At 35.3% G+C, this 27,423-nt stretch overlaps 1 protein-coding gene across 4 annotated transcripts; it reads right to left on the bottom strand.

Annotated features, from left to right (window-relative positions):
• Positions 1-501: 501 nt before the first annotated feature.
• On the bottom strand, positions 502-25,650 carry LOC149783593 (uncharacterized). Of its 4 annotated transcripts, XM_089931852.1 has the most exons (5): positions 21,563-21,676; positions 19,862-20,076; positions 7,307-8,004; positions 5,442-5,651; positions 502-3,411 (listed from the first exon to the last, which is right to left on the bottom strand). In XM_089931852.1, the coding sequence occupies exons 3-5, from the start codon at positions 7,962-7,964 to the stop codon at positions 2,654-2,656; spliced, it is 1,626 nt and encodes a 541-aa protein (XP_089787978.1). In that variant the 5' UTR covers positions 7,965-8,004; positions 19,862-20,076; positions 21,563-21,676; the 3' UTR covers positions 502-2,653. The 4 variants fall into 4 exon arrangements, with proteins under 4 accessions (XP_089787978.1, XP_089787979.1, XP_089787977.1 ...); XM_089931853.1 differs by lacking the exons at positions 19,862-20,076; positions 21,563-21,676 and adding an exon at positions 25,537-25,650; XM_089931851.1 differs by lacking the exons at positions 19,862-20,076; positions 21,563-21,676 and adding an exon at positions 17,395-17,550.
• Positions 25,651-27,423: the final 1,773 nt, after the last annotated feature.

Here is a 27,423-nt window from a genome sequence, read left to right as displayed (position 1 = left end):
CAGGTGGGGGAGATGGGGGAATGACCCCGGTCTACTGCCCAATAGAGGTATGCTCCAGCCAGTGCGCGGGCTTTAGCCCTGCCTTCAGTTCTCACCTCGGGGGAAAATACACACTTTAGTAACTACAACCGTTTTATAAATTAATTAGTTCTTTCGGTGCCGCAAAAATACATGTACCTTGAAAAGAAAAACAAAGCCAACAAGGATAATCAACACTTAGAAGATACCCAATAGTAATAACAAATCAATAAATAACGGTGAGGGAGATTGGGGAAACCAACAGAATAATGGACGGATGGGTGAATAGTTGGGTGGGTTGGTGGATAGATAGACAGACAGACAGACAGATAGATAGATAGATAGATAGATAGATAGATAGATAGATAGATAGATAGATAGATAGAGACAGACAGACAGACAGGCAGATAGATAGATAGATGTAAAGACTTGGAAATGCTGAATAAACTACGTACGAAAAGAATGATGTTTTAAGAAGACACATCAATTTTATAAATATAATTAAACCCAAGTGTTATTTTCAATTGCGGCAACATATACTGTTCCTCAAAATTCGAAATAAATATATATTGATAAGTCAATCCCGAAATCAGCTGTTGATAACGTGCATCAAGAATCTTGTTTACATTTAGTATTGTTGCAACATACAATCAGGACTCCTCCGTCTTCTTGTCGGCAAAAATGTTTCCCAATATAATAAGCATGCATCTTACACCTCCACAACAACTACAAGAGCCACCATAATAATAATGATATTAATAATAAAGCGATGTGATGTGAGTTTGATTTTTAACATAGCTTTAACAATTTTGCAGTCATATCGCTACGATGTCTGCAATGTGGCAGTTTATAGTGATGTCTAACACTGGGGCATCATGCCTCAGACATGTAGCATGATGTCCCACCCAGTCACATTATCCTGACACCAGGCCGACCAGTCCTAACACTAACCTCTTAATGCTGAAAGCCAAGCTGTTAGTACCATTCTTGTAAGTCTTTGGTATGACTCGGCCGGGGATCGAACCCACGACCTCCCGCATCCGAGGCGGACGCTCTAACCACTACGCCACCGGAGCGGTTAATAATGTAATAATAATAATAATATGGACTTAGTACAGCACCTAATGTTTAGAAGCTATAAGAGATTTTATACATTAGATAACACATACAAATATATACATCAAAATTACAAAGCTAAAACATGCTGACAATAATTAAGGATGTTAATATTATTAAATCTGTTCTTATAGTCGAATAGGTGAGTTTTGAGAACCCTTTTGAATGCTGTCATAGTGTCCTTGTGTCTATGGTCATTGGGCAATTCGTTCCACAAACCTTGTCCTTGGTACGCTAGAGAACGTTATCCATATGACTCCATTTTAACAGCAGAACAATAAGAATACGAGTGTCGGAGCGTACGTTTGTAGATGGTGTAAATGCATGGAGTCAGATAGGTAAAGTGCACTGGAGCCAGTCAGCGAAATGTAGCATAGTGAACAAATTTTGTGTTTGATTCAGGATCGAATGTGTTGCCTGTTGACGTTGCAGAGCAGGGCGGATGTGCGCTCGGTTCTTCGTACTCTAAGAATAATCGGAGTTGATGTTTTTTTAACCTTTCAAATTTTCTGTAGGAGGTAGTAAAACGGACGAAATATAACTTTGTCTATTTAAGTTTTTAGTTCTGTAAAGATGGTACTAGCAGCTGCTTCGCTGGTTAGTGGTGGGACTGGTCGGTGTCAAAATAATGCCCCAGAGCATGACATCATTATAAGCTGCCACTCTGTAGGCGTCGTAACAATATCACTGAAAATATTTTCAAAGCAAAGTTAAAAGTCCAAATCACACACACACACACACACACACACACACACACACATAAGCTGCACAATGAACATACATGCCCTTCTACTCTACCTTCTGCTACTGTAGCAGATCAAAATTGTTTTCCAGAATTGAAACGTTGTTCTACTCCTACCGATAAATCTGCATGGGTTCGGAATCATATGCTTGGCTCCAGTCCCACTTTTCCAACTATTTTTTACCTCACATTTTTTGTTCTTCCATTATCGCCTACCAAATATACCTTTATCCGAAAGTCAATAAAGTGATAAGCAGAAGGACACACAGTGAAAAATAACTATCAATCAACCATTGCCTGACCCAAGACAAATTAAATAGTCAACAGCTACTAGTATTAAATGCAGTATTCATGGATTTCTTTCATATTGTTTCCACATTTAAGATGAAATTCAGTACATTACTTTATAAGTTCAGAAGAAGGACTAATTTGTGTTTGGATCTAACGTGGAGTAATATTTGCATTATAACGGAATGACTACAATTTTCAATGCGAGTGATAGTTCTAAACCAGCTGAATAACACGAGTTTTTCAAAGGCCATGGTGTTGACCTCAATAAACATCATGTCGTGACCTTGATTAACCTATCCATCAGCATTAACGTAAAACAATCATCATCAATTACATTACAATACTTTATTACATTTAATTGTTTTCTTTTCTTTTTCAGTTTCCCTTAGAATATGTAGGAAACTTTCTTGTGTCGGAATATAATATACAGCACCGGTTTTTTTTTAAGCGTTCTACCGAGTGTTTCTACGGAAGAGGAAGTGAAATTTATATTTGTTGATTTCGGCAACGTAAACCCCATATTCGCTTTTTTTGAATGGGTATTAGCAAAGTCAGAAAACTACCACTTAGAACACAAATTCCCAGGGTCCAAAACCATCGGCTTGGGTCTGAATCTACCATATCTACCCAAATTGTGTTCCATATTATGGCGCCCGCATTTCCGCCCCCACCTATCAACCCTGATATAATACCAATATAACGAGGATGAAGATATGGAACGAGCGCAAAAGTAGTTCCTTCAGACATTTGGACGAAGAGACTAAAGGCAATCATGACCAGAATAGCTAAAGGTATTGTTGTCATCTGACTGAAGACAATCAACATTACACCTTCAAATGCGAGGCATACAAAATGAGCCAGCAAGCGCCCGGGTATGGCAAAAAATTTACGTAGTAGGTCGGAAAACACTCCACCTAAAGCTCGTGCAAACAAGTTCATTAGTCCAAACATGGACGCAATGAGACTTGCAGTATTCTGTGTGAGGATACTGCAGTCATTAGTGTCTACAAAAGTCTGGGGCGTTGCGGTGATATTAGTCCAATTTAATAGAGGAACGTGTCCTTCAGAGGTGGTTGTACAATTTTCTACTTTGAAGCGATACAAGAAATACAAGTTCATGACAGTATTCACAGCGATTTCAACCCCAAAGCAAAGTCCATATTGAACAAATAAAACAAACACTGTAAAATACAACCAACAATTATCTTTGGCACAACCATTTCTACAACACCTGTCATCAGCACCTGAAAGAAAAAAAAATCCCCGTGTAATGTTTTTAGAACAGATCAATGGAGTTTTTTTAAAGTATGTCCTAGTGGAGCCAAATATACCGATCAATAATTAAGAAGTTGTCATATATTGCCGTAGCAACCGCGAGAAGTGCGAAACTAGAAATGTTACCTACCAAGCGTGTTTCGTTGTATGTCACCATGACGATCCCACTTGCTTCATCATTGTGGCTATATCACTGTTGGAACTACTTTTATCTATTTATGAAATATCTGCCTTTATGTACGTTATTGAGAAACTTGTATTTCCATAGTTAGGCCTAAATCAGTCTTCTTCTGCTGTTGGTGTAATGTGATGTGTGATGTGATGTGATTTTGATTTTTAACGTAGCTTTAACAAGTTTTCAGTCATATCGCTACGATGTCTGCTATGTGTCAGTTTATAGTGATGTCTAGCACTGGGGCATCATGCCGCAGACATGTAGACATGTAGCATGATGTCCCACCCAGTCGCATTATCCTGACACCAGGCCGACCAGTCCTAACACTAGCCTCTTAATGCTGAACGCCAAGCGAGGCAGCTTTTAGTACCATTGTTGTAAGTCTTGGTATGACTTGGCCAGGGATCGAACCTACGACCTACCGCATCTGAGGCGGATGCTCTAACCACTAGGCCACCGAGCGGTTGGTCAATGAGGTGTTAAGAAACACCTATAAACGTGATAAAACAACAGGAAGTAGATTTCAAGTATTACGTATTTTATAATTAACGTTCGATATGAGTCATGGAAACTGTATTTGATAGAACTACAAGACCTGTTGCTTGGATATGTCACTCATGCCATATCGTATACCTGAAATACTCTACGAAAAACGATAAACAATTTTTCCACAATGCAAAGTGGTAATTTAAAAAGGCACTACCAGGATTGAAAATTAAAGACCAAATAATCATAAATGCCTTATCTCAAGTCCGAAAGTATATAAAGTTTCGAATGAATTTGAATGGTCTTGAATGTCCTGATGTACACAATGATGCAATTCAGAATGTCTTTGAACGAGTTCACAATAATTCTATATAATGTTTAATTAAAAGTCAGTGATAGCATAGTAATTCCAAAGGATGATTTAAATGAATAATATTTATTGAATTGTATCTGAATAAAACTGTGAACTCTATAAATGGATTCCAAAGACTCATCGTAAAAACAGGAGTCTATCATTTATTTACCAAGTGCCATAGATAGACTCTCCACTAGACCAGGACATGAGTCATCCTAATGGAGACTCCCATCAAAACGTGAACACGATAGTTATTAGAACATTCTAAACTCAAAAACAAGCTATTTGTAGTCTACAATCATGGACAAATGTTAGACTTGCGTGCATGATGTTTACAAATAATAATAATAATAATGATAATAACAATGAGGACTTTGTATAGCGCCTAATCTTTAGAAGCTCTAAGCGCTTTACAACATTAGACAACACCTATAAGATAAAAAACATATAAAGATATGATTACGAAAACAAACACCGTGAAATTAGAAAACATTAAAAAACATGCTGAGAATATTTAAGGTAGGAAACATTATTAGGTCTTTAAGTTTGTTCTTGCAGTCGAAATAAGTGAGTGTCGAGAGCCCTCTTGAATGTCATCACTGTGTCTTTGTGTCTAAGTTCAGTGGGCAATTCATTCCACAAATGACCATTATCTTAACGTACAATTTACAATCGTGGAAAAAGTTAAGCAAACAATATAGATATAAATAGCGGTAGTAATACAGCTGATAATCGCACTGGCGTAGAAAGGAGATAATCCATGTAAATCGACGGCTTTTGCTTTTAGAAGTATATAATAAATATAAAAACATACCTTATATATTATTTCCACTTTGCTCGTGAAATATTTCAGAATATCTACTCAAAAAACGTAGATATCATATTTTTATCTTACGCCAATATGTATATAAAACTACAGTAGCACAGAAAAATCATTTAGTAAGATTTTCTAATCTGAGATGTAAAGCTGAAAGCAAATTTACATGAGTCAGGGGTTGGATTCCTTCCCACATCAATGATCATTCTTTCCGATTCTCTGTTTTCCTCATCCTTTTTATCTTCTTTGGTATCCTTTACATCACGGTCTTCCACATTACCATCATCCACAGTCACGACAAGTGTTCCCTCCGGGAATTTGCGTTCTGACCAGTGTCCTTGGGGACAGTCGTCTGTTGTCCAAATGATTAGTATGCCTAAACGTTTAGACTGAGGTAATTAGTACACTTTGTCATTGTTTCAAATATTAATTTTAACACAAATTATGCACCCTTGTGACCACTATAGAGATGATATTTTAAAGCCATAATAAATAATTTTCCCTTCCGACCACTACAGGGCTAATATTTTACAGCCATAATGATTAAATCCCCATCAGGGCACTTCAGGGCTGATTTATAGCCCTAATGATTAAATCTTCATCAGGGCACTTCAGGGCTGATTTATAGCCATAATGATTAAATCCCCATTAGGGAGCGTCAGGGCTGATTTATAGCCATAATGATTAAATCTCCATCAGGGCACTTCAGGGCTGATTTATAGCCATAACGATTAAACCCCCATTAGTCCACTACAGTGATGATATTGTATAGTCATAATCATTAAATCCTCTACCCACTAGTGGGATGATATTTTATTGCCTTGATTAGTAAATCAGTCTCCAGCCATTACAGGGCTAATTGATATTTCATAGCTATAATTATTAATTCCCCATCATCCGGTTACTAAAGGGCTGATAAAGTATAGCCATGATGAGTAAATACCCATCCGGCCATTAAAGGCCTGCTAAATTATAGCCATTATGAGTGAATCTCCATCGGGCCACAACAGCCTGATATTTTATTGCCATGATGAACAAATCCACATCCGGTCACTGGATGGCTGAGTGATATTTTACGGTCACAACGATTACATTCCAATCTGGTCACTACTATACGTTTTAGTCACAATGATTAAATCCCCACCAAGTAGCACTGCTCATCAAATTCTCATCCGGGTACTAGAAGGCTGATATTTTTTTTATAACCATGATGATTAAGACCTGACACTCGTCACTTTGGAGAATACATCACAGCCTTGTAATTACGAGGTTGCCCCTTCAAACAAAGTACAAAAGTTCATCTATATAATATTTTTTTTAAATTAAAACTGTTTCTCTTAAAAATAACATATTCAAGTTTGTTTGGGGAATATTGTTATTTATTCGTTTTTGGTTGTTTGTTTTATGGTGAGGGCATAAAAAACAAAGCTATTAAGTTATCTGGTATTTTTCAAATGCAATAATAAGACTTGCAGCTGAGCCTCATGTTTGAAGAAAACACACCCATCCCTTCAAAGGAATATGTTATTAAATGACCTTTTCCCCTGCTTGTTGACTTATAACAATATTAGTGGCAAAAATAATAGAAATACTAGCGAAACATAAAGTATCGAAAGCAACAGTGCTAATGGATGGTAGTGATAGGAAATTTATAAAATAGTGTTAGTAATGGAAGAGTGATTGTAAAGTAGGAGTTATTTGATTACGAGACGGAGTAGTTCAGGAAAAGCAACACGGGTATCTCTAGTAGAAGTAATATTAACTATGAAATTCTTGACATATTATTCTTAATCGATTATACATGCCCATGTGCATTCACATGAGTACATTTGTATAATAATTTTGCAACATGCAAATGACAGTTAAGTGTAATTGTATACTAGAGTAATTTACTTAAGCATTATTCTACAACGGTCAGTACAGCAGGAAACAAGTAAACAAATATAAACAAGCAAACCTATAAGAGGAATGAGTCTATAGAGCCCAAGTTACCTTTGGACCTTTATACGTGATATTATTTTGAAAACTTACCGAATCCGAGAGTAAGTGCTGCTGGAATAACAAGAGCAATTTTCCAAGCCAGATATTCATCCGCTCCGCATATCTTGACCAATTCAAACAGAGCTGGCATGAGCAGAAATGTGAAGCCACCACCAAGGTTACCCCAACCGCCGACAACAGCGTTGGCCGTCCCAATGATCTTTACGTTAAACATGGCCGAGGTCCAAAACTGGCATGGTATGAATGTTGCCCCAAGGATTCCGATGAGGAGACGGACGATCAGTAGTCCTATTCCATCGCGAATAAGACCTGATAAAGCTAATGGGATTGATCCCAGTATCAGAATTGCTGACATTGTGCGTCTTGGACCAAATTTGTCACACAGCGGACCGACACCAATTCGTGCAAAGATTGTCGCTGCGATGCTTGCAATTCCAGAGCGTGCAATCTCCACCCTCGAAAGGCCAAGTTCTTTTGTTATTGTAGGAATTAGAGGCTGAATGCTAAACCATGATGTAAAAGCAACAAAGAAACCCATCCAAGAGGCATGGAATCCTCGCATGTGAGGTCTAGAGATGCTGAACAGGCGGAATGATTTGGCTTTCCCAAATTCATCTTCAGTTATTGTCTTTGCCTGTATTTTCCTCAGAACTCTTTCACACAAATTTGGGGATCTATTGGAAGACATCTTTTTTGAAAGAAGGGATGTGACCTGTAGATATTGGAAACTGTAAATAAAAGTATTTGAAACTTTTTGAGTAACACGGTTAATGTTTTGTAATTTTTTTTATTAGCACCACAAACTATTGTTTCAGTCATTAACTTTGAGGGACATTTGCTAGTATAATGCAGCAAAGGTTTCATGAATTTTAAGTTTATAACTTGTTTTGTTAACGTATTTAAATTTAGCTGACCAAAACAATGAAGCTTTCAATAATACAATGAATATGTATCAGAATATGATTACAAATTAAATCAAAATTACCAGGGTCATTCAGAATGGAAATAAATTTTGAACGGCAGTTACACTGAATGTAGTGCTGTAGTGAATGGAGAAATAAAACTTAAGATTTTTTCAATCGACCGATACTGTACGGAATCAGATCACAATTATGAGTTCCGGTTAAGTATCCACGACTTTAGTCTCAGTTTATTTTTAGAGCATTTGCCTTCTAACCTCTTGGCGGTGATATGACAGTTTTATTTAGGAAGTATTGGTGCTGTTTAAAGGTAATTCTTTATTCTTTAGAATTTGAGGAATATGATATGGTTGTCTGTGTGTATTTTGACAACAGTGCACAGCGAGTAATGAGGCATTGATGATGTTCTGGTAGTGAAATCTGTGACCCAGTGTTTAAAGGTTAAAGCGATTGTATGGGAAAATAGGAACGAGTTTTCGGAATGAATACTGCACAAACTTGTGAGTGCAGTATATCCTTCCGACAAAACAAGTTCATATTTTCCCATACAAATGCAGTAACCTTTTTATTATATGCTCATTTTTTAATTCTACCTAAGGTTTAATTATATAAACAAAATACACTACAAGAAACAACGTAAATGAATGAATGCCGTATTCCAAACTAAATACACAAGCGCAGATTTGACATTACAAAATGACATCATTATTAAATCGCACATAGCTCCGCCCAGATAAATTTGAACTTAGTCGCGCGCTCGACATACCTTTCGAAAGAAAATGGCGTGTCTAGTTAAAATTGAAATTTGCAGTCATATTGTGAACGAATGCGCATTGCAACGATTTTTCCATTTGATCTGGAGTGAATATATTTTGGTATTGTGTTTCGATTCGACGAAGGTTTGTGATTTTGGACTGGATTCATCTGTGCAAATTATAGATGAAATACATCGGATTGAAGTGGCGCGGGAGAAGCGTGTTTACGTCTGCAAATGTGTTTTTGTTTCCGTCATTGAATGTTTGAAATTATAACGTGGGAAAGTATGAAGTCTTTCAATTGCAATTTTCAAAAAGAAATTTAATGTGCATTTCATTTTGAGTGCAGTAAGGAGGATGCAATTGCACTTATCGAAATTACGACACACTTTCGAAATGTGTAATCCAGATTGAAAACCTATGTCATGGCTCACGTAATTCGGATTTGCAGAATTAAGAAAAAACATTTTGAGGAAATTCAGGATGTAAAACTGTAAGTATATTTTATTTTGCCATTCTTATCACCAGATAAAGAATACCGTATATTCCTTGTAACTTGTATGTTATTTGTAAGGACATAATTGTCCGTCTTTTATATAACTTTTCCATTTAGTCCAGTATGAATGGATTTTGGTATCTTTGTCGATTCTGCTACATTTCGTGATAATGACTGGATTTATCTGTGTCAATTTTACATGAAGCACATCTGATTTCAGCAGCGAGGGAGCAGCGTATTGACATCTGCAAGTGTGTTTCTGTTCTGTCATTGAATGTTTGGAATCATAATGTGGGAAAAATATGAAGTCTTTCAATTGTAATTATCAAAAAGATACAATGGAATATAATTTTCTTTTCATTTTGAGTGCAGTAAGGAGGATGTAACTGTACTTAGAATGTAGTCTAAATTATATTACAATTTAGAAATGTGTAATCAAGTTTTTGAACCCATGACATGGCTCGTGTAATTCGGATTTGCAGAACTAAGAAAGTACATTTTGAATAAATTCAGGATGTAAAACTGTAAGCATATTTTTTTTTTGCTATTCTTATTACCAGCTGAAGAAGACACGTTTATGCCATGTCACTTGTATGTTATTTGTAGGGGCCGAGAAATTGTATGACCTGTCTGGCGTCTATCGCTAGCCTAAATCCGAAACATTGTATCACTTAAGCTAACACGGAATATTGCAAAGCAGCTGGTATGTGGCAGTCCACGAAACATCTGCATTAGTTCATTAAGAAACGAATTTAATCAACCAAACCGTAAAGCGGTCTACTATAAGAATGTACATGATTTGTTTACAAAGTAGTTCCTAATATACTATTGGGCACAGGTGTCGTGCACGTGAATGCAAAAGGAAGTTGTGCAATATCGTAAAATATTGCATGATTCTGACAATGTAAAGTCGACGAAAACAAAAATGAGCATATAATGAACGGTGTTTTTGTTTATATGCTTGATAACCTATGACAAGAACTTCAGAATTCATCTTGGAAGGTACTTTAGAATAAGATGAATTGTAATCATTTGGACACAACGCAAAGTTCAGTACTGAGAAACTGTGAAACAAACATAGAAAATATATAGTAAAATTAATTATCATCTGATTCCGTACGCTCTGTTTCGCATTAGACCGTACAACAGTACGTGCTATGCCACATTCGACCGAATCAAATGCGACATGACACTTGCCGTCTATGGGTCGATTGCCACCAGCGCATGCGTCTCCGTCGAATGCAGTTTTCGATGTAACCTTTACCGTCCATATCGAATGCGAAATAGCCCCAAAAAAATATATGCCCTCTGAAAGTGATCTCACAAATTTAGTTCATTAATGTGAGCCACTCACTCTTTACTACTGCATAAACATATTCTTTGATGGATACACCATAATATAATACAAATTAGTGGTTGGTGTCTGGAAGTCATCAATTAGGTACTCCAGTTATGACAGTGGCACAGAAATAGTAATCAGGAAAAGAACATGAGAGTAAATGTGTTATTTTATTTATCATTTAATTGATGTTCGAATCTCCGAATGTTTTCTTTATTCTTTTTACAGGCTTTTTATAGGTATGATACCGTAGACCTGAAAGCAAATGTGTGGCTATGGGAGAAATATTGTCTATGTATGTTTGCTATTGTATTTTATTAGAGATCTTTATATTTTCAGGCCTTTATATGCACAAGTATTTGCAAAGATTTCTTAGACAATCTTTTCAGAGGAACAGTTTCTGTTGTATGTATAAGTTAAACTATATCGACGCTTCGAACAATGGTTTTATGGTTGTTTTTATACCAAATACGGTGAAAACTAATTAAGTTTTTCTGATTTATGAAAGGCGATCATCATTCTAAGGTTGAATAACTTTTTAAAAAATACCCATAAATGAATGAACTGCGTGGTGACTGGATTTAGTATTGGTACATTTTATTTAAGGATTGGCCATGTGATTGTTTACGTTAAATGAAATTTGCACCAACCGAAATTCGCACACGGTTCATACTTTAGTCAACATAAAACTATACACTGTTTAATTCTTATAATTTAATTTTGCATCTTACAAAGACAAAATCAGGACAATTCTTTTCAAAACAAGTGTTAAATGAACCATTATATCCTTGTCTAACCGTGCATGAATACATGCAAAATAGCAATAAGTATCCGTAATTTAAATACAGCCAATCACATGAAACCAACCAACTCCTTGACCATATGGTCATTAAATCAGCATATGAGCTATCACTATCGGACAGTATAGCCCAAGTACCCATACATAAATTAATAGTGGACAAACACGCATAACATTAAACTGCGATATTAATTTTGAGCTCATTTATTATTTGGAAGCTTATTTCTCGATGTTGTAATTTGGGACAAGTGCCGACTTGGCGCAGCTGGCATTTAACAGGATAATATATGTCTTACGTTTTTAACGGTTAGATGTGCTGAATCCTCAGAGATGACTATCCGGTTGTCAATCAGAACATCGCTATGCCATTTCCGTGAGGTCGCGAAAAACCCTATGAAGTTATTTTTGGAATGTACATCAGTTTGATGTGTTTGGTAATTCTTCTCAGATGGAGCGCACCACATATGTTACGAGAGCAAAGGCCGAAGATGTTCCGATTGTAACTTTGTCTTCCTTCGCCGCCGAACTACATTAGACCTTTCCTTCTTTACTTACAGGAAAAGGCCGATGATGTTCCGGTTAACCCCGTGATTTGACAGTAAGGAGATAGCACACTGGATTGTACAAAAGCAAAGAAAAACGTCACAAAAGTCAAGGGTAAACAAAAACGCACGGTATGTAAAATGAATGTGTAAAGCTTAGTTTCAATTGAAGGAATGAATAAGAGGGTTATTTCAAAGTACGCTCTACAAAGTTTTTTATTCTCCCCATGCAACTCTACATACATTTTCAGTCTTATTATCCAATTATTGAATGACATTGTGTATTAGTTTTTTAGTATGTTATTCATGTAGTGGAAAATTGCACGTTCAGCTGCACAGAGGCTTTCGTATCGTGTACCCCTCCACAAATTAAGGTTGTGTGAAGGATGTAAGAAAGTTTGGATGATGGGCACCTTCAAGAAGGCTATTGGAAACATAAATCTTGCGCAGGTCGTTTTTATGTCAAAATTTGTTTTCTGTACTACCACCCAGAATGAATGCTAACTAGATTCTGTCAGCTGTCTTCTTCAAATACCTCTCGACCAGACCAACATAAATTATTTTTGTTACATTGCCATTTAAATTTATCTATACCAATTTGAAGTCATCTGTGTTATAATTATAATTTTACGTTTTTACATTTGATAAATTTTGCCGAAGTTAATGTCTGATAACATTATGTTCTCCACACGAATGTCCGCATTAATTTTCCAAGAGGGAGCTGTTAAAGCAAAAATAAAAGGAATTTAATAAACTGCACCATCTTATTTTCTAACTACCTCTACTGAAAATGTCAAATCTAACATCAACAACCTGGAAATATTAAACGATGGTTCACTAACGGATGTAAAGAAAATTGCATTAAATCAATTTAATACTAGCATTGCGAAAGTTTATTTGAACTGGTGTAAGTACGTTCTTAATGTATGCAATGAATCCAAAATATATGTGTTAAACTGGCTGGTTTCCGTTGTTACTAAACAAAACATTGAACATATATAAGCAGTACAACTTCTATATTCTAGCAAATATTATTTTGAAAGACACTCACATGTGCCATGATTGAGGTGTCAAAAACATTTAGGTACACGTTGCTTGATAAACAGTTACGAATTGTGTTGAACTAAACTAAAATATTGATAATGAACAATTATTTATAAAAGCTTAGCGCAGATTCATAAATGTGTGTGTAGAAGATATGTAAAATTTGTTTTTCTTCAGCACAATGTTTTATAAGAATATTTCATGGGTGGGTTGTGTATGAATAATTGTTATATAAATCCATTCAGTTGAAGTTTAATAAACTCGTATGAAAATATATTTAGGACATGGCCTGCTGTTTGAGTATGGTCGTATTGCTTGCTCATTGGGTATAGTCGCCATCAAAAAATATTCAAAAAATTAATATTATTAATTCTAATGTAATAAAGGATAAATATCACATTATTTTAGGATGCAAAAGCAATATTCCAATGATTTCAGACTAAAAAGATATTTATAAAGTTTTGAAAGCGTTAAATAAATGGAACCTTAAGAAGATCACCACTTGATCAACATCGTGTTTTTCATATAAGCATATGAAGGGAAAAAACGTGCCCATCCCAACACATTAAATTGCAATGATTTTGTCTTTTTAACACAACACATATACTTTTTTACATGAATGGAACGTGCCCATCCCAGCACATTAAATTACAATGTTTTATTTAATACAACACACATATTTACCGATACAATTACATCCCTAACATACAGATTTATTGATGTATGTATATATACACTTGTTATCGCTTGCGTGTGGTATTATTATTATTATTTTATTTTCTTTCCATGGGTAAAAAAGTTGTACAAAGTACAACAACAGGTTTGATTTTTCAAAATAATGCAAATGCTAGCAATCGATATGCTGTTCACAGCGATATTTGATGACTCAAGTATCTGGGTACATCGTTTAAGACTCACTTTGGGATTATCTCTTTGTTTCATTTCTTAAGGTGTTCTGATTCGTAACCAGAAGGGAGTTCTAATCCCACCATAGGACAAAGCAGGATAGGCTACATTAGCAAGGCACTCAATCAACTTGTCTATTTAAAAGTGTTGACATGAAGTGAAGCACACACAGGCATACACACAAACACACCACAAAATAAGCGAAACAAAATCAGGCTAAATTTGAGACTCAAGAACAGGACTGATACAACTACTGGGCATGTGAGAGACAAGCTACTTACAATGTGGCTCCCCCATTATGTTGTTGTTTGTTATAAAGCGTTTTCTATTACCAGTAAATACCTGAATACGCTATTTACATGTTGGTCATGCTTAAATAAAAGTGAAAACTTGATTAAGGGTTACAACTCATACATTTGGCAACATGCTAAAATAACAATTAGGTAATCTTCTGGTGGAAACGAAGGGAACATTTGAAACAGTCTGAACTAAATCCAGTCTATACTTAAATCACTACTACTACCACAAAATATGCAAAAGACGATATGAGAATGAATGAATATATATATATATATATATATATATATATATATAGAGAGAGAGAGAGAGAGAGAGAGAGAGAGACAGACAGACAGACAGACAGACAGACAGACAGAGGAGAGAAAGAGGGAGGGATCTCAAATGGGTAATGATTAATATTTTAATATTCAATTTATGAAACGAGTTGAATAATGTCCAGCTTGTGTGAGCCTTGGCTCGCGAAAGCTGGACATTTTTCAACGATAGATTCTCATATATACCTGAGAATGAATATATATATATATATATATATATATATATATATATATATATATATATATATATATATATATATATATATATTTATTTATTTATTTATTTATTTATTTATTCATAACCATACGTGTGCACTTTCCTTGTGATTTATCTACAGTGTTTGTCAATAATACAAAGTTGCAACCATGTCGACATTATACAATAAGTTCCTCGGTTATATGGTACACATACTGATGTATTATGGTTTGTTTTTGTTGTTTTTTCTTAAACATACTATAATGTTCTAAACATCGACTACTCTTAATTCTCTCTCTCTCTCTCTCTCTCTCTCTCTCTCTCTCATTGTAGCAAGATACTGGCTAAAAATGACGAACGTACAAGATTTTCGTTTGTGTCATCCCATGATATCTCTGGACTTACAAATGACGGTAAAAATTAAGATGAACCTACCCAAGGATGAGAGACAAACAGACAGACAGACCAGAGAGAGAGAGAGAGTTTATGGTCGGTGGTGACTGTTACTAAAGCAGAATTATGACTTATATCAACTGTAAATATATTAAAATGTTTTAATTACCTCTTGTTGATTCGTCATTTCATTTAGTTTCTATACCTCAGTAGTTTTCATGTGCTGGTAGGTGAATGGCTTAGCGTTTAAATGAATGGCGTGTGTGTGTGTGTGTGTGTGTGTGATTTGGATTTTTAACGTAGCTTTAACAATTTTTCAGTCATATCGCTGCGATGTCTGCAGTGTGGCAGTTTATAGTGATGTATAGCACTGGGGCATCATGCCGCAGACATGTAGCATGATATCCCACCCGGACACATTATCCTGACACCAGGCCGACCAGTCCTAACACTAACCTTATAATGCTGAGCGCCAAACGAGGCAGCTGTTAGTACCATTTTTGTAAGTCTTTGGTATGTTTCGGCCGGGGATCGAACCCACGACCTTCTGCATCCGAGGCGGACGTTCTAACCACTAGGCCTTAGGAGCGGTCCCCAAGTGTTTGTAGTGCGCTACTTTTTTCTTAATACCATCATTCACGTATAAATCATAAATGTATATTATTTTGATTTAATTAATGTGAATAAAAAAAAGAAACTAAGAAAAGAAAACAATCAACTTATCAATATGCAAAGGTGATTGTGAATACCCACAATAGGCATACAACTACATTTAGTAGCGGACACACTAGGGAATGTAAGGAGTTCATTCACTTGGTCAATACACAGCTGCCGTAAGTAAAACTTAACTCTGTTTAAAGGGCAAATATATGTATTTGTATATGATATAAGTAAAATATACGTACAGTATGTATGCTGTACCAATGATATACCACTCGTTGTATACAGTTCTCATTAAAAGGAAACTCGGCAAGCCTCGTTTTCTTTTAATGAAAAAGTTATACATCTCGTACATACTATACATCCCGTGCATACTATGCACACACACACACACACACACACACACACACACACATATATATATATATATATATATATATATATATATATATAGTGTTATAGTTACTTCAAATGCTATGAGCATAGAAGACGTTTATATTTACACAACCTGACCCCTGTAAACATGAATCTAATTGGGATAATTAATTTATCTTGCTACATGTATGTCCATCAGTACTATTCCTCATCTGTTATAATGAGACCCTAATTGAATAAAGGTTATATTTTTTTCTGGGTTCTTTCGATTGCTCCAGTTGATGTAGAAATCTCCCGAACCGGAAAACGCATGGTCATTATTGATCTGCATGCATGCGTGTCTGTCTAACAGGTTGGCAAGTAAAATAAATTTCAGACCTGCTCATAAGATCATAAGACCTATATATACATGCCGGATTCAAGACGTTAGCGAGAGAGACAGACAAACAAAGACAGACAGAAACAGACAGACAGACATAATGATAAATAACAGTACTTATCGAATGTCTTTTCTTTAATACTACCATATACAAGTGGCATTTACTATAATAAAATGAATAAATGAGTTGTTCATGAAATTTCTCTTTGACCAACCTAAAGCAAATGAAGATAAATCAGAAGCAGACAAGTTCAATTGAGGTAAATCTTCTAAAATTTTGAAAATTCCAAATAGCTATGTGATTTTTAGGAAAATCTGAGCGCAAACTTTAACGGTTACAAATAGTCAAGTAATAACGGGATGAATTACTACATATTAATTAGGTACAAATATCAAGTATCAGAGTTCAGTCGAACAAACAATTTAGTACATAGAAAAATACGTGACATCTCCATCCTGCCTAAAGCTTACTCTGATCATCTATAAGCAGTATGCTATTTACAACTATAGATAAATCAGTGCTATTATTTAATACGTAGCAACAAATCAGAATATTCAAATGGCAGAAATATGCACAAATTCAGGGTTGCATAAATATAACTCCTTTTATCTGTTATTAAAACTAGTGGTTTAATTTAAATAACAGTATAATATTTGGACAATTCATATTAAGGTCTAATTTTAAGAAAATGTGTGTTACCTTCAAATTTTGTCTTCCCAAGTTTCTGTTTGGAGAAAGACGACAAATGTAAGGATGCCAATGAAAAGAAATACTGATAAAAAAAATTTCTCTCTTACATGCCACCTGATGTTGTGCACATGATCAGTGGTAAGTACTGCATCGGTAGTGTTTTGGCACTTGTGATGAGGTCTAGAAAAACACATACATATCTTGCTGACCTTCCTGCTCCTAAATTCTAAACATGAATCAGTTTGTTTGCATGATAACAAATATCACTAACATACCTAAATCAAACAATTGAAGGTAACACAATATTTTGGTCAAAGCACGTGCCACATTATTGATTACGAACCCGCATTAGAAATTTTTGACAAAATGGAGAAAAGAAAACTTGCGCTTGGAAATGTTTCTATATTAGAAAATAATTTAAACTCTCTGTAAAACATACATAAGTCTCATACACATCAGACGATATAATTTTTATAAGTTCTATTACATACCATTTACAATGTATCATTTAAAGCAACAACAGTTTCTAAAACAGTTGCTAGATTGAAATGAACATTAAAGTTGTACATGTGATGTGACAGCAAGTCTGTTTCCTTGGTTCTCTTCGGTGGTTGTCTTTTCTTATGAAAATCTGACGTTTTCTGATAATTATCTCACTTTGTTTACGTTGTTGCATCTTCCACGGTTTTATTGGTAATAAAAGATACAGACGAAGAAGAGAAAAGAAGAGAATGATAGTTATATCAGATGATCCGCCCGTACAGAATGAGTACGGTGATTCTTATATTACAGCAAGAACAATTAGGCCCCAGACAGAGACAGAGACAGACAGACAGATAGAGTTTTCAAGTCAAACCGACCATAAAGAGAGAGTCAAACCGACCAAAGAATGACAAAACGAGAGAGAGAGAGAGAGAGAGAGTTTATGGTCGGTGGTACTGTTACTAAAGCAGAATAATGACAGATCAACTGTAAATATATTAAAACATTTTAATTACCTCTTTTTGATTCGTCATTCTGCTTAGTTTCTATTCCACATTAATTTCTATGAGCCGGCAGGTTAATGGCTTAGAAATTAAATGAATGGCGTAGCAAACCAAGTGTGTGTGTGTGTGTGTGTGTGTGTGTGTGTGTGTGTGTGATTTGTATTTTTAAGGTAGCTTTAAAAAATTTTCAGTCATATCGCTACGATGTCTGCAGTGTAACAGTTTATAGTGATGTCTAGCACTGGGGCATCATGCCGCAGACATGTAGCATGATTTCCCACCAAGTCACGTTATCCTAACACTAACCTCTTAATGCTGAGAGCCAAGCTAGGCAGCTGTCAGTACAATTTTTGTGCGTCTTTGGTATGACTCAGCCGGGGATCGAACCCACGACCTTCCGCATCCGAAGCGGACGTTCTAACCACTAGGCCACCATAGTGGTCTCCAAGTGTTTGTAGTGCGCGACTTTTATTTTTAAAACCATCATTCACGTATAAATCATATGTATGTATTATTTTAATTTAATTAATGTGAATAAAAAAAGAAACAAAAAAAAAGGAAACAATCAACTTAAGGTGATTGTGAATACCCACAAAAAACATAGAACTACATTTAGTAGCGGACACACTAGGGAATGTAAGGAATTCATTCACTTGGTCAATACACAGCTGCCTAAAGTAAATCTTAACTCTGTTCAAAGGGCAAATATATGTATTTGTATGTGATATAAATACAATATATGTACAATATGTATGCTGTATCAATGATATACCACTCGTTGTATACATTTCTCATTAAAAGGAAACTCGACAAGCCTCGTTTTCTTTTAATGAAAAATGTATACATCTATTACATACCATATGTCACGGAATTAAACTCTTTTATTTATGGATTACATGTACTCGGGTCTCGTTTTTTGTGTACAACGATACCCGACGGTGATTTATGTATATTGTATTTTGAAATAGTGAGTTCGGTTCATCCCATGCCGCACGTGCGAAGTGCTCTCGATGGGATGAACCGAATGCCTACAATGCACAAACTATGTGTATAAATACCTCACTGTTCATAAATTTCTCTACAATATGGATAAGTCTTTACAGCCGGCAGTCTGCTTCAAGGACTTCCACATCTTCAGCTGTAGAGGTATGTAAATTTATTAATTTCAAGTCTATAAGTTATAACCACTGTATTGCCACGTTTATTTTTGTATGTTTGCTATGTAGCTTTGGTTTACGCAGTATAATGCACCTATTTCTATTCTTATTTGCGACTTAGCAAGGGATTTATATTAGTAATGTAAAGCTACATTTTCTCAAGAACTGTTTAATGTAGTAGGATTCTTATCGAGCAGTGCTATGTTTATTTTTGAACCTGTCATTTTGTAATTATTGTGCTGATAATGTAATCTATATAACTTACCGTGTATAACGTCATTATGTTATTATGCCCGTGTCATGTATAGTACACGGCATTGGATATATTTTTACCTGTCCAGTGTCGAATGTTCGGAGTGCCCGGAGGGTCTAATGTCTTGTGTCCGGAGGGTCCGATGGGTCTAATGTCGGGGGTGTCCGGAGTGTCTAATGTCTAATGTCCAGAGTGTCCGGAGGGTCTAATATTCGGAGTGTTCCGAGTGTTTCGAAGTGTCCTGAGTGTTCGGAGTCTGTAGTAGCTGTGAAGTTTAACTGTAGCAGCCGTGGAACTGAAACAAAGTGTACATGTACTGATGACGGAGTGTATCTCTGTACATGTAATTTGTTAGACGTGGGCTAATTTTGGGGTTTCTAAAACCCAGTGTATCTTTCGGGACTGTAAAGATAAGTTGTATATCTGTCCCTCTTTATTTGTCACCATAATTTCGCTACCTGAGTGAATGCATTTTACTATATGAGTAAAATTTTTACATCGTTTACTACCAGAGTAAACTATATCCATCGTTTCATTGTCAAATCGTTGTGAACCATTCACCCCGTGTCTTTGTATTTACTAAATTAATTTATTTGTATTTTTCAAAATTAAGTCTGTACTTATGTTAATTAAATCAAATAATATCTTGTTACACTATACATCAGGTACATATATACATATATATATATATATATATATATATATATATATATATATATATATATATATATATATATATATATATATATATATATTGATGATTTTATAGTTACTTCAAATGCTATGAGCATAGAAGACGTTTCAATTTACACAACCTGACCCCTGTAAACATGAATCTAATTGGGATAATTATTTTATCTTGCTACATGTATGTCCATCAGTAGTATTCCTCATCTATCATAATGTGGCCCTAGTTGAATAAAGGTTAGTTTGTTTTTCTACATATGGGTTCTTTCGATTGCTCCAGTTGATGTAGAAATGTCCCGAACCGGAAAACGCACGGCCATTATGGATCTGCATGCATGCGTATCTGACTAACAGGTTGGCAAGCAAAATAAATTTCAGACCTGCTCATAAGATCATAAGACCTATATATATATACATGTCAGCCTACAGACGTTAGCGAGAGAGACAGACAAACAAACAGAGACAGACAGCGACAGACAGACATATAGACATAATGATAAATAACAGTACTTATCGAATGTCTATATTTTAAATACTACCATATACAAGTGGTATTTACTATAATAAAATGAATAACTGAGTTGGGCATGAAATTTCTCTTTGACCAACCTAAAGCAGATGAAGGCAATTCAGAAGCAGACAAGTCCAATTGAGGTAAATCTTCTAAAATTTTGAAAATTCCAAATAGCTATGTGATTTTTAGGAAAATCTGCGCGCAAACTTTAATGGTTACAAATAGTCAAGTAACAACGGGATGAATTACTACATGTTAAATAGGTACAAATATCAAGTATCAGAGTTCAGTCGAACAAACAATTTAGTACATAGAAAAATACGTGACATCTCCAGCCTGCCTAAAGTTTACTCTGATCATCTATAAGCGGTATGCTATTTACAACTATAGATAAATCATTGTTATTACTTAATACGTAGCAACAGATCAGAATATTCAAATGGCAGAAAATATGCACAAATTCAGATTGCATAAATATAACTCCTTTTATCTGTTATCAAAACTAGTGCTTTAATTTAAATAACAGTATAATATTTGGACAATTCATATTAAGGTCTAATTTTAAGAAAATGTGTGTTACCTTCAAATTTTGTCTTCCCAAGTTTCTGTTTGGAGAAAGACGACAAATGTAAGGATGCCAATGAAAAGAAATACTGATAAAAAAAATTTCTCTCTTACATGCCACCTGATGTTGTGCACATGATCAGTGGTAAATACTGCATCGGTAGTGTTTTGGCACTTGTGATGAGGTCTAGAAAAACGCATACATATCTTGCTGACCTTCCTGCTCCTAAATTCTAAACATGAATCATTTTGTTTGCATGATAACAAATATCACTAACATACCTAAATCAAACAATTGAAGGTAACACAATATTTTGGTCAAAGCACGTGCCACATTATTGATTACGAACCCGCATTAGAAATTTTTGACAAAATGGAGAAAAGAAAACTTACGCTTGGAAATGTTTCTATATTAAAAAATAATTTAAACTCTCTGTAAAACATACATAAGTCTCATACACATCAGACGACATAATTTTTATAAGTTCTATTACATACCATTTACAATGTATCATTTAAAGCAACAACAGTTTCTAAAACAGTTGCTAGATTGAAATGAACATTAAAGTTGCACATGTGATGTGACAGCAAGTCTGTTTCCTTGGTTCTCTTCGGTGGTTGTCTTTTCTTATGAAAATCTGACGTTTTCTGATAATTATCTCACTTTGTTTACGTTGTTGCATCTTCCACGGTTTTATTGGTAATAAAAGACACAGACGAAGAAGAGAAAAGAAGAGAATGATAGTTATATCAGATGATCCGCCCGTACAGAATGAGTACGGTGATTCTTATATTGCAGCAAGAACAATTAGGCCCCAGATAGAGACAGAGACAGACAGACAGATAGAGTTTTCAAGTCAAACCGACCATAAAGAGAGAGTCAAACCGACCAAAGAATGACAAAACGAGAGAGAGAGAGAGAGAGAGAGAGAGTTTATGGTCGGTGGTACTGTTACTAAAGCAGAATAATGACAGATCAACTGTAAATATATTAAAACATTTTAATTACTTCTTTTTGATTCGTCATTCTGCTTAGTTTCTATTCCACATTAATTTCCATGAGCCGGCAGGTTAATGGCTTAGAAATTAAATGAATGGCGTAGCAAACCAAGTGTGTGTGTGTGTGTGTGTGTGTGTGTGTGTGATTTGTATTTTTAAGGTAGCTTTAAAAATTTTTCAGTCATATCGCTACGATGTCTGCAGTGTAACAGTTTATAGTGATGTCTAGCACTGGGGCATCATGCCGCAGACATGTAGCATGATTTCCCACCAAGTCACGTTATCCTAACACTAACCTCTTAATGCTGAGAGCCAAGTGAGGCAGCTGTCAGTACAATTTTTGTACGTCTTTGGTATGACTCAGCCGGGGATCGAACCCACGACCTTCCGCATCCGAGGCGGACGTTCTAACCACTAGGCCACCATAGTGGTCTCCAAGTGTTTGTAGTGCGCGACTTTTATTTTTAAAACCATCATTCACGTATAAATCATATGTATGTATTATTTTAATTTAATTAATGTGAATAAAAAAAGAAACAAAAAAAGGAAACAATCAACTTCAGGTGATTGTGAATACCCACAAAAAGCATAGAACTACATTTAGTAGCGGACACACTAGGGAATGTAAGGAATTCATTCACTTGGTCAATACACAGCTGCCTAAAGTAAATCTTAACTCTGTTCAAAGGGCAAATATATGTATTTGTATGTGATATAAATGCAATATATGTACAATATGTATGCTGTATCAATGATATACCACTCGTTGTATACATTTCTCATTAAAAGGAAACTCGACAAGCCTCGTTTTCTTTTAATGAAAAATGTATACATCTATTACATACCATATGTCACGGAATTAAACTCTTTTATTCATGGATTACATGTACTCGGGTCTCGTTTTTTGTGTACAACGATACCCGACGGTGATTTATGTATATTGTATTTTGAAATAGTGAGTTCGGTTCATCCCATGCCGCACGTGCGAAGCGCTCTCGATGGGACGAACCGAATGCCTACAATGCACAAACTATGTGTATAAATACCTCACTGTTCGTAAATTTCTTTACAATACGGATAAGTCTTTACAGCCGGCAGTCTGCTTCAAGGACTTCCACATCTTCAGCTGTAGAGGTATGTAAATTTATTAATTTCAAGTCTATAAGTTATAACCACTGTATTGCCACGTTTATTTTTGTATGTTTGCTATGTAGCTTTGGTTTACGCAGTATAATGCACCTATTTCTATTCTTATTTGCGACTTAGCAAGGGATTTATATTAGTAATGTAAAGCTACATTTTTTGAAGAACTGTTTAATGTAGTAGGATTCTTATCGAGCAGTGCTATGTTTATTTTTGAACCTGTCATTTTGTAATTATTGTGCCGATAATGTAATCTATATAACTTACCGTGTATAACGTCATTATGTTATTATGCCCGTGTCATGTATAGTACACGGTATTGGATATACTTTTAGCTGTCTAGTGTCGAATGTTCGGAGTGCCCAGAGGGTCTAATGTCTTGTGTCCGGAGGGTCCGGTGGGTCTAATGTCGGGGGTGTCCGGAGTGTCTAATGTCTAATGTCCAGAGTGTCCGGAGGGTCTAATATTCGAAGTGTTCCGAGTGTTTCGAAGTGTCCTGAGTGTTCGGAGTCTGTAGTAGCTGTGAAGTTTAACTGTAGCAGCCGTGGAACTGAAACAAAGTGTACATGTACTGATGACGGAGTGTATCTCTGTACATGTAATTTGTTAGACGTGGGCTAATTTTGGGGTTTCTAAAACCCAGTGTATCTTTCGGGACTGTAAAGATAAGTTGTATATCTGTCCCTCTTTATTTGTCACCATAATTTCGCTACCTGAGTGAATGCATTTTACTATATGAGTAAAATTTTTACATCGTTTACTACCAGATATATATATATATATATATATATATATATATATATATATATATATATATATATATATATTGATGGTTTTAGTTACTTCAAATGCTATGAGCATAGAAGACGTTTCAATTTACACAACCTGACCCCTGTAAACATGAATCTAATTGGGATAATTATTTTATCTTGCTACATGTATGTCCATCAGTAGTATTCCTCATCTATCATAATGTGGCCCTAGTTGAATAAAGGTTAGATTTTTTTCTACATACGAGTTCTTTCGATTGCTCCAGTTGATGTAGAAATGTCCCGAACCGGAAAACGCACGGCCATTATGGATCTGCATGCATGCGTATCTGACTAACAGGTTGGCAAGTAAAATTTCAGACCTGCTCATAAGATCATAAGACCTATATATATACATGTCGGCCTACAGACGTTAGCGAGAGAGACAGACAAACAAACAGAGACAGACAGCGACAGACAGACAGACATATAGACATAATGATAAATAACAGTACTTATCGAATGTCTATATTTTAAATACTACCAATTACAAGTGATATTTACTATAATAAAATGAATAACTGAGTTGTTCATGAAATTTCTCTTTGACCAACCTAAAGCAGATGAAGGCAATTCAGAAGCAGACAAGTCCAATTGAGGTAACTCTTCTAAAATTTTGAAAATTCCAAATAGCTATGTGATTTTTAGGAAAATCTGCGCGCAAACTTTAATGGTTACAAATAGTCAAGTAACAACGGGATGAATTACTACATGTTAAATAGGTACAAATATCAAGTATCAGAGTTCAGTCGAACAAACAATTTAGTACATAGAAAAATATGTGACATCCCCAGCCTGCCTAAAGTTTACTCTGATCATCTATAAGCGGTATGCTATTTACAGCTATCGATAAATCAATGCTATTACTTAGTACGTACCAACAGATCAAAATATTCAAATGGCAGAAAATATGCACAAATTCAGATTGCATAAATATAACTCCTTTTATCTGTTATTAAAACTAGTGGTTTAATTTAAATAACAATATAATATTTGGACAATTCATATTAAGGTCTAATTTTAAGAAAATGCGTGTTACCTTCAATTTTGTCTTCCCAAGTTTCTGTTTGGAGAAAGATGACAAATGTAAGGATACCAATGAAAATAAATACCGATAAAAATTTATCTCGTTACATGCCACCCGATGTTTTGCACGTGATCGGTGGTAAGTGCTGAATCTGTATTGTTTTGGCACTTGTGATTAGGTCTACAACAACACATACATATCTTGCTGACCTTCCTGCTCCTAAATTCTAAACATGAATCATTTTGTTTGCATGATAACAAATATCACTAACATACCTGAATCAAACAATTGAAGGTAACACAGCTTTTTGGTCAAAGCGCGTGCCACATTATTGATTACGAACCCGCATTAGAAATTCTTGACAAAATGGAGAAAAGAAAACTTACGCTTGGCAATGTTTCTATATTAGAAAATAATTTAAACTTTCTGTAAAACATACACAAGTCTCATACACATTAGATGACATATTTTTTATTGGTTCTATTACATACCATTTACAATGTATCATTTAAAGCAACAACAGTTTCTAAAACAGTTGCTAGATTGAAATGAACATTAAAGTTGCACATGTGATGTGACAGCAAATCTGTTTCCTTGGTTCTCTTCGGTGGTTGTCTTTTCTTCTGAAAATCTGACGTTTTCTGATAATTATCTCACTTTGTTTACGTTCTTGCATCTTGCACGGTTTTATTGGTAATAAAAGAGAGACGAAGAGGAGAAAAGAACAAAATGATAGTTATATCAGATGATCCGCCAGTACAGAAGGAGAACGGTGAGTCTTATATTACAACAAGAACGATTAGGCCTCAGAGAGAGAGAAAGAGAGAGAGAGTCAAACCGACCACAGAGAGAGAGAGAGTCAAACCGACCAGAGAGAGAGAGAGAGAGTTTATTGTCGGTGGTACTGTTACTAAATCAGAATAATGACTTAGATCAACTGTAAATATATTAAAATATTTTAATTACCTCTTTTTGGTTCATCGTTTCGCTTAGTTTCTATTCCACATTAATTTCCATGACCCGGTAGGTAAATGGATTAGCGTTTAAATCAATCGCGTAGGTAACCAAGTGTGTGTGTGTGTGTGGGTGTGGGTGTGTGTGTGTGTGTGATTTGTATTTTTAAGGTAGCTTTAACAATTTTTCAGTCATATCGCTACGATGTCTGCAGTGTAACAGTTTATAGTGATGTCTAGCACTGGGGCATTATGCCGCAGACATGTAGCATGATGTCCCACCCAGTCACATTATCCTAACACTAACCTCTTAATGCTGAGAGCCAAGCGAGGCAGCTGTCAGTACAACTTCTGTAAGTGTTTGGTATGATTCGGCCGGGGATCGAATTCACGACCTTCCGCATCCGAGGCGGACATTCTATCCACTAGGCCACCGTAGCGGTCTCCAAGTGTTTGTAATGCGCGACTTTTAGTTTTAAAACCGCATTCGTGAATAAATCATAAGTGTGTATAATGCTGATTTAATTAATATGAATAAAAGAAGAAACTATATAAAAAAAACAATCAAGTTAAGGTGATTGTGAATTCCCACAAAAGGCATAGAATTACATTTAGTAGCGGACACAATTGGGAATGTAAGTTCATTCACTTGGTCAATACACAGCTGCCTCAAGTAAATCATAACTCTGTTCAAAGGGCAAAGATATGTGTTTGTATATGATATAAATAAAATATATGTACAGTATGTATGCTGTATCAATGATATACCACTCGTTGTATACAATTCTCATTAAAATGAAACTCGGCAAGCCGCATGTTCTTTTAATGAAAAATGTATGCATCTCGTACATACTATACATCCCGTACATACTATATATATATATATATATATATATATATATATATATATATATATATATATATATATATATATATATATATATAT

Source organism: Sinohyriopsis cumingii, chromosome 14 (assembly GCF_028554795.1).
Source record: "Sinohyriopsis cumingii isolate HCF-2022 chromosome 14, ASM2855479v2, whole genome shotgun sequence".
NCBI lineage: Eukaryota > Metazoa > Mollusca > Bivalvia > Unionida > Unionidae > Sinohyriopsis > Sinohyriopsis cumingii.
The sequence above is the reverse complement of the archived record's forward strand: the minus strand, read 5'-3'. Positions and strand labels throughout refer to the sequence as shown.